At 38.1% G+C, this 9,846-nt stretch overlaps 1 protein-coding gene across 2 annotated transcripts in view; it reads right to left on the bottom strand.

The window, feature by feature from the left end:
* The window catches only part of mgat5 (alpha-1,6-mannosylglycoprotein 6-beta-N-acetylglucosaminyltransferase), a 71,755-nt gene that overhangs the window by 44,007 nt on the left and 17,902 nt on the right, over positions 1-9,846 (bottom strand). For both annotated transcript variants that reach the window (XM_081385544.1, XM_081385545.1), the window contains exon 3: positions 9,612-9,779. In XM_081385544.1, the coding sequence (XP_081241670.1) occupies positions 9,612-9,779 (168 nt within the window). The remainder of the gene's footprint in view (positions 1-9,611; positions 9,780-9,846) is intronic.

The raw sequence follows: 9,846 nt of genomic DNA, 5'->3' as shown, positions 1-9,846 counted from the left end.
TCCCTGCCAAGCAGGAACGGTTTTGCTGAAGCTTTCAAATGGATGTGACTCACACACGTTTTATTTTTAAATGAGGACAGATCATAGATGATTGCTGTTTAAATAAAGGTGAATCTCATGAAAACAAGTCCAGGCCACATTGCACATACTGTATAAAGTATATATAAAGAGACATTATTTTCATCAAAATTTGCCAAATTAAACATGGTCATTAAAAAAAAAAAATACATCTGGAGGATTTATTTGGGCATTTGTTTATATAAAAATAATAATAAGCTCATTTTCCAACTCCCCTAGAGTTAATCAGTTGAGTTTTACTGTTTTCGAATCCATTCAGCCGATCTCCGGGTCTGGCGGTAGCACTTTTAGCATAGCTTAGCATAGATCATTGAAAATTGAAAATCGCAACTTTTCATTTTTCGTCGGTCTTAGTTCACGATGTAACTACAGAAGAGGCAAGTTTTAATTGGGAGAAATATCGAAACTCTTTGGTAATTTTTTTTGAGCGAGATGCTAACGGTCTAATCAGATTCAATGATCTATGCTAAGCTATGCTAAAAGTGCTACCGCCAGACCCGGAGATCGGCTGAATGGATTCAAAAATGGTAAAACTAGTTGGAAAATGAGCCTTTTTCCAAAAAAAGTGGAGTGTTCCTTTAACATAGTGCTATCAGGATAGGAGACTTTCAACCAGCATAACAAAAAAAAAATTTCTGTGAAGAATCACCTATTGTACCTTTCATTTTCTTTAAGTAAAATATATTTTCTAAATTCTTCCTAATGATTTTGAGGTGAAACATGATCAAGCCATATCCTTGACAGGTTACGAGAACTTATAAAAATGAACCCTACGTAAATAAATAAATAGGTAGGTAGGTATTTGGTAGAATAGCAATGTCCAAGAAGTGAGCTCAGTAATGCTGTTTTATGACCAGGAACGGTCGTTTCAAGCAACACATCGCAAAAATATATGAGGTGAAAATGTTCTGGACGGAGAAATGGGCTGATTTGCAAATACAGAAAGCCTTTGGATAAAGATATTCCACAGAAAGCCTTAATTTTTCACTTTTTACTTTGGGATTACTAAAACTGTAACCAGACAAACATTTTATTTGACATTTCTTGGCCCTTATTTAAAGGAATGGTTCGGAGTAAAATCAACCTAGGGTCCTTTGCACTATGACCTTGTGCCAAACAAGGATGTAGTGTAACGACGAATTATTATTTTTTTCCGAAGTGTTGACACCTTAGTGTTATCTAATAATTGTTGCAAAGTGGTACTACCAACAAAATATTAGTGCATTCCTGGAACTGGGCGTCGTTCCACAACATCCTTATGCATCGCTTTCTGCCAGGACTTTTACGTGCTTTTCCCAAACCACGGAAGTGACCTCGACGTCCGGGTTAGCAGTAGCATTAGCCATCAGGCAAGTGTTATTTAAATAAACTCCTGATGTAAGTACAAACTTTCCAATGCCTCGTTTTATGAGTACAGAACCTATTTGTACTACTGTAGAAGTTTGGTACCATTCTGGGCATTATTAGTGGGGTAATTTAAGAGATACATCCTTGGATCCATTAGCGCCTGCACTAAGCCATCTGGCTGATATCTTTAAATAAGCTCTAACTTTAATAATGTTCAACCAAGGAAAAAAAAAGCTTCTGGGGGGTGTTTGGCTCGAGGAACATCCTTTACTCAGAAACATCCTTTTAAGTTCCACTGTGTGCTGACCATCTCTCTGAATCGGATCATCCTCCCACAGGAGAACCGTCCAACACAATGGGCCTTTCAATACCGAGCACTGATAACTATCACATTTCGGACTACACAAGAGCTAAAGAGTCCAATAATGTGACTGACAAGACAATTAGTTACACACAAATGGAGACAACACAGAGAAAAAAAGACGTGTGCTCTCTCATCAGCAACACACTGCTTCATGACACACAAAAGCATCAAAACCGACAGATGAAACTCACAGACCCTCCAGGACCACCACACACACGGGCCGAAGACAAGTTTGACACACTCACACTTTTGGGGAAAACATCGCTAAAAACATCTCATAAAAAAAAAGGTCTATAAGCTTAATAAAATACCATCTTTATTAATTTCTAAACATGCTAAATGTTGTTTATTTCAAAATCGATGGAAATGATGTCTTACAAATACAAATCGTGGTTGGCTTGTATGGTGGGTGAGAAGAGCTTTTGCGCAAGTTGTGGTCACTATTACTGATTAAGCCAGTGCCCCAAACAGGGAAGCCATATCCGCCCCGGATGTATGAAACCAACAGCAGAAACGTTCCACAGCCAACCACGGACTCTCTGGAGACCTCCGTCACAGCAAAAACATACAGAACTGAGAATGCAAATGTGAGAATCTGCGCTCTATGTTCAATGACCAAATAATCCGAACCACCAAACAATCAGAAGCTTTTCCACAACAATATGTTCAAATGACACTAATCTATATAACAGTTTCCGAATGACAATGTTATGGGAAAACAAGTGTTAAAGGGTTAGTTCACCCACAAATGAAAATTATGTCCATTATGTCCATCCATATGCTCGCTGCGCAAAAACACTATGTGAAATAGCTCGAGGCCCAGAGAGAAGGAAATGAATAGTGGAATAAAGTTGTTATTTTTGTTTACTTTTTGCGCACAAAAAGTATTCTCGTCACTTGATAAACTTAAGATTGAGCCACTGATGTCACATGGACTACTTTGATGATGTCTGTATTGCCTTTCTGGACATGGACAGTATGCCGTCCATTGACTTTCAATGGAGGAACAGAAAGCTCTCGGACTAAATCTAAAATATCTTAAACTGTGTTCCGAAGATGTCTAACGGGCTTGGAACGACATGAGGGTGAGTCATTAATGACATAATTTTCATTTTTGGGTGAACTAACCCTTTAAATATTTAAAATTATCACTGTTATGTAGGGATAAGTGATATTAGTACTATATTGTTTCTTTTTTTTTTATCAGTATTGGTTTATCTTGATTGAGTTCTGTTTCACTTTGAGTATTTCAAACAACTGATAATATTTGATTTTTCATTCATTCATTCAGTCAAAAATCTTAACTTTTAATATCACCCATCTATCAATCACAACATGAAAATAATGATCGGCTAGAATTTTCATTTCTGAAACCTTAAGTGGTAGAAAAGAGACAAAAAGAAAACCAAACTAGAATTTGTCACACATTATCTAAAGAAAGTGATAAAACTTGGCAAAATTTGCAACCCTGAAGTTAAGCTGATCGAGTTTTCACGTAAAAATCGAAAGTTTAATCGCTTAGAAAAGTAGCAGGACATAACATTTGAGGTATCATTCACATGTGTTTAGCAAGCGTGTGGGAGGAATTCATTTTTAAACTTTTTGGCACTTAGAGGCTTTTGCATCTGAACTCTTCACATATATTGTGTGTCAGTGTGGATGCTAATATAGTTATCTTTATAGTTAGCATTCTTGGTATGAACAGGCCTTAACTCTAACTTTAGCTCTGTCTCTTCTCGCTAGCCAGGATGAACGTGGTCTTTGTGCTATTGTTCTTAGCCTGCAAGTGTTTAGCTTATTAATTACACGTTGGCCTTGCGTCCACCAGCGGCATCTACGAGCACAATGAAGCCAGCCATTCTGTTTGCTAACAGTGTATCTCTGTCTGTGTCTCTCGTTCTCCTTCTCTCTCCGAGGAGTCAAGAGCCAGAACCGGAGAGCGTGCCAGCGGCGTCATTTCAACAGCGTCCAGAGAGACGGTAACAGACACCGCTGGCGCAAACAAACGCACACACATAGACACACAAGACACGGGCCGCACGAACACCTGGGCTCTCTTCGCTGCTGGCACGCGATGCCGATAACCTCTGAGAAAGAGAGAAAGCCTGGGTGAAACGTGCTATGTTTGGATAGATAACATCGGCGGGCATCAGTTCAACGGTTTTAATCGGGTGGATCCGCAGAGGCAGATGTGAGATAATGCCAATGCAAGTCTGATGTTATCCTGAAAGTGGAGATAGTGGAAAACAAATATTAACATAATTACCGGTGTCAAGTGTCAATTTTGAGCTAGCACTAAACAGTTTTTCCAATTCACTTCCAAAGAAGTCTGTCAAACATTCATTAAAATTTTGTAAAAATGGTTTTAGCTTGTGTTGACCTTGCTTCTTTGAACATAAGTTCATTTCTAGCATCAGTTTGTTGTGACTTATCAGATTAATTGTTGCAGATATAATACACTAATCCAACTCTGACACATGTGAAAGAGACAACAGTGAGAATCCTACACCAGAAAAAAGGACAACGTTCACATTTTTTAAAAATGATAATGAAGAAAATATAAACGTTGAAAATAGTTGGCTGAATATTTGGAAAAATAACAGGGTCTTTTAATGTAACTAGGTTATCATTCTACGCTGAAAGTAATATTTTCTATTCTTTCAGGGATAACTACAAGCTTCAGTTTGTTGTGATAAACATTATTATTCATATGAAAATGAATAATAATGCTAAGCTAACAGGTTGCTAGAACTATGAATGCTCCCAAAACAAACTCAACAAATAGATTCGGTCTCTCTGATCTCATAATAAAGTTTTTCAGCCAATCAGAAAACAGATTCAATCGTATGTTGTAGTTCTCTCTGATCTCATAATAAAGTTTTTCAGCCAATCAGAAAACAGATTCAATTGTATGTTGTAGTAGCCTGACTATGTCAGACTTCTTACTTCCGCTCAATTTCATTTAGCTTCTGTAGTCAGTCTGAGACAGCGTAATAGCTTTCCGTTTTCCTCCGGCCTGAAAACAGCCGGGCCAATCAACGAACAGAGGGCGGGCTGAGAGCCGTGACGTAGACGCTGATTGTACCGTGGATGCGTAAATTTTTAATTCACATAATCTGCAAAAGTTGTTCACAGCCATGTTCACTCCGGTATTTCGCTCGATGGTTTTGTTTTCGCATCATACATGTGTTTACAGTGGAAGTTAGATGCGGCTGAGCATGCGCATAACACACGCCATAACCAAACGTCATGTGATTGGCTTACGGGTAACCAATGATTTTAAACTTAAGACAAGTGCCCCCCCGCGAGAGAGAAAACACTTCTCTATTATGCCATTCCAGACTCTTGTCTACGAAGCAAAGCGAAGTAGCAGAGTTTGGTATTACCAGGCTAATGTTGTAGGGCTGCACAAAAAAAAAAACTGACATTGTGAGATATACAGTATATTGCGATATGAAAAAAAAAAAAAAAAGATAACTTGAATAGCTCTTTTTGGAAAGAATGAATCATTCTAGAATTATTGGGGTGATTTTGCATAGAATACGCATAGAAAATAATCAACAAATTACAAGCATAGATAAATATGCTATGCTGCATAAATATATTATGCTGCTGTCACTTTGTCCGTTCACGTGAGCCATATTTGACCGTGTTCACAAGGGTACCGGCCGAGATGGGCGTCTTGACATAATTTTGCGTGTATATGTCCATTCAAGCACAAATAGACGCAAAAGAGAACGGAATTCGATGTTTGCGTTCAGAATTTACTATTGCGGCTGCGCACATCATGATGTCAACTGAGGGTAAAAAACAAACAAAAACAAACACCTACAAAAACCCTTCAATTTCTTCAAACTCTTTTTTTTCTTCAAACATTAAATGCACCCATTTAGAGGAACCCGGCAAGAACGAGCAGAAGGCGAATTTTCTCTTGTGTGGGTGCAAGAGTTCACACGTACATTCACCGTTTTACAGTTCCAACATGAAGACCACAATGAGTCTTTGTGCGGGCCTTTCAGATGGTATTGCTTAGATTTGTCATCATGTTGATGGACTATAAAGAGTCGTTTGATAGCTTTGAGAAGCAGGACTTTTCTTTCATTTCTTCACTAGCTGCCAGGCCCCACTCGGTCATTCGTCAGGGAATAATAGCGCTTTAGAGAGCTTGGGACTGCAAGTAAAGATTCAAGCTGCTGTCATCCTGAACTATGACTTACATCTGAAAATGTTGGTTTGAGTTCTCAAAAACATCTATAACTGTGTTTCTATCACCCTGTTTTAATGCACATTTTGAAGTATGGCATCAGAAACGAGTGATGGAAATGGCAAATTTTGGAAAAAAAAATCCCTTAAAAAAGTTTTTACGCTAGTACGAATAATGGGAGATGGAAACGCAAAAAAAAAAAAAATCGGCTGTTTCCGCTGATGGTGTTTTGTTTACTGTTGGTTACTAGGTAACCAATACCACCGTCATCCGCTCAAACAACTTGATGGAAACACACCTGATTTGTTTCTTGCAAACTTTGAAAAGATTTGCTTCACGTTTGGTTGGAAATACAGCTTATGGCATGTCAACGGTAGTCTTAAAAGATGTAGTCTGTTAAGAAAACGGACCTAAAATTACATTTCAAAACTTTGCTAACACATTAGAAAACTCACTGTTACAAAACTAGCGTCTTCTAGGTGGTTTTAGCGTGTTCCTGGTTGTTTTAAAGTGTTGTACAGAGTTTTCATTATTTAATCTAGTGTGTTGTTTTGTTGATGCTAGCGTGTAATGGATGGTTCTAGTGAATTGCTATGTAGTTGCTACTCTGTTCTTGGTAATTTTAAGGGCCATTTACACCAAGGATGATAACTATAACAGTGACTATAACTATAAAGTTTTAGAAAGCTAATTCTATGAGAATAGGGTAGTCCACACCACAACTATAATAATAAATCACAATTTCATATGAATTAAGTATGAAAAAAATGAAGTATGAAGGCCTACCCTGATATACCGCCACTGGGGCGTAAGCAGATCATACAAAAACGTACAAATTCTAATTAGACACCAATTCGCCTTTGGCTAAGCCACACCCTAGAATGTAGATTGACCAATCACAGTGCAGCATAAAACAGTTAGACAGTTTTATGCTGTTTTAGGTTATGATTTCGGTTCTCTACCCTAATTAATGAAGAATCAAGGTGCTAGCAAGTAAGCTTAGCGATAGTTTAGTTATCACGTAAGTCAGGATTGTATGTTTTGACTAGCGGCTGGATGTTAGCTAACTTTGTTATTCAAGATACAAACATCTAAAAGTATCTTGAATAACAAAGTTAGCTAAAACAAACAGCATAAAACTGTCTAACTAGTATAACTTCACAGTAAGGTTAAAAGCTAAATTTACCTTAGAGCACACAAAAGTGTGCTTGTTGATCCTTGAGGGGTTTAGCTGACTGTGAGGACGTCCACACACACAGTTTAATCCAAAGACGACACTTGTCAGGATTTGACTTCGGTTTTGGGAAGGTAAAAAAACGGACACCCCCCTCCAACCTTTCTGGGAAACGCGTATCTGTGTTACAAATCCCCCAGGCACAACGTTTAACCATATTTCTGATAAAACTACGACGGTAATAGCCTGCCGAGACCAAAAATATGAGACGCCTGCGTTAAAGTCAATGGAGCGCTGTGAAAAAGTGTCGGACCTCTGTCGGAGCTCGTTCTTGGCTGCGCTGTGATTGGTCAATCTACATTCTAGGGTGTGGCTTAGCCAAAGGCGAATTCGCCAAAATGTAAAACAGTTATGAACTGCAATGAGACTGTGTTGTTTGTTCACATATCTAACCCCAAATATGATAGTGATGCTTGACTTGACTGTTTATAATGGCAAAAGAGCTAAATTATTTATGCACTGCGCAATTTTCGCAAATCAAGTTAGCATTGACAGGACAGTGTGTGTTACATAACACCACACCATATCCATCACATACTGTAATTTTAACCTCCCTTTGCACCTTGATGTGCCTTAAAGCAGTTTAGCTCAGTTTGAGATATAAACAAAGGTTGCCGCCAGAAGTGTCATCGCAGCGGTCTGTCATAAAAGCAGTCAGAAAGAGAGAGAGTTAGCGATATCCAGCCACTGTCAAGCGCCACATGACTCAACAGGGGTTTGGCCTATATTAAGCACAGTGAGTCAGAGGCGATGGATCACATCCGCACACACACCCCAAGTCTAGCGACAGAGAAATCACACACATTCAACCTTTACGTAAAATCAGAGGCGGTACCAGGTTACAGTGAATGCATCAGATGGTAAAACCATGGTATTTTGATATAAGCATGGATCTAAATGATTACCATATGTTACCTCATGGTACTTCAAAGAACACCATTGTAGGTTTCCCAAAAACATGGTATTACAGTGGTACTACAATTGTAAATGCACAAAAATAGCATTACTGTAGTAACTGTCCAAAAAACATTCCAAAAACCATCAATCATGGCATTACTGTACATGCACAAGAAAACATGGTATTGCTGTAGTAGTAAATATCCAAAGACCATGGCAATGGAACTGTACACATAGAAAAACATAATGTTACTGTGGTAAATGCCTAAAGACATAGTATTACCATTGTACATGCTAATATACAGTAGTGGTAAATGTCCAATGGTAAACCATTGTATTTCAGTTGTACATGAACAAAAAAAACATGGAATTACTGTGGTAAATGTCCAGAAACATTGTATTACCATTGTATTACTGTGGCACATGTCAGAAAAACATGGTATTGTTGTGATATTTATGAAAACTAACAACTGCAACCATAGTTCAACTATAATATTTGTAGTGAAACCAAGAAACATGGCCATTGGAGTTTAACTATAACAACGCCATGGTTCATTTTCATGTTCTAAAACATGGTATTACTGTGTAAAATGTACAAAATGATATTGATACCCTTAAACAATGCCTGTGATGTTACCAGTAAAGACAGTGATAGTATGGTACAGTGATTGCAACAGATGGTAATACCATTATACTTTGGTATATTCAATATAACCAAATGAGTACCATAGTTTTACCATGGCAGGTGTCCAAATAACCACAGCATTACATTTACATCAATCATCTGGTCAACAACAGATTGTGCCAACAGAATACACACACTGCCAGATTATAATCAAATTTTAAGTCTACCAAGATAAACTTCGCTTTGGTGACATATTCAAGCTACATTAACTCTCAACTCTGTCAATACAACCTGAAACAACACTACATCAGCGGATTGATAAACACAGATGTAGTAAAAATCAACTAGCGTAACTGTAAACCATAAAAAACACCTAAGCGGAACCTTATTGAGGAACACAAGATCGTAAAGAAAATTACTTCTACTTTTAATGAACACATAAAAATGAACAAAGCAAAGGCCCATCTTACATTATTTGCTGATTAATATCGTCTTGTTTTTCAATACAAAGCTACCACCCGTAACATAACCAAGCCCTTTCTTTCTAGCAAACACTTGATGGTGAAACTACAGATAGTTAGTTTTCTAACGTGGTCGTTAATCATCTTGTAGCTGAAGGAAAATCAATTGAGTCCAATACAGAGGGCAGGAACTGTGAAAGAAAACCATGAATGTGTGTGTGTGAGGCACACAAGAGTGCGTGCTGCGACATGTAAAGAGTGCTGTGTTTTCTCTAAGGAGGTCTGATTTTGTAAATTGTGTGTGTGTGTGTGTGTGGGGGGGGGGGATCGGGTCAATAGGAAGACTAACAGAAAATATATCAGTGCAAAGAGTAAAGTATGATGAGAAAGACCATCTGTACCTGCCACGTTGACTTTCTCTGGGTTGACAGGGTTCGGTCCAGGGGTCCCGGTTCCATTGGTCAGGTTAGTACTTGTGCCGTTGTATATGATATTGTCCACTTTAGACTCTAGCTTTGATAATCTCTGCATTATATTATCCAGAAGAACAGCTAGAGTCTTCTTCAGATCTGCACAAAAGAATATTATATACATATGATTAGCTAAAAGAATATAGTAGAATAAAGGCAGTAATTA

This window comes from Scardinius erythrophthalmus (assembly GCF_964197995.2).
Source record: "Scardinius erythrophthalmus genome assembly, chromosome: 14".
In the NCBI taxonomy this organism is placed as follows: domain Eukaryota; kingdom Metazoa; phylum Chordata; class Actinopteri; order Cypriniformes; family Leuciscidae; genus Scardinius; species Scardinius erythrophthalmus.
Note: the sequence above shows the minus strand (reverse complement) of the source record. Positions and strands in the feature narration are given on the sequence as shown.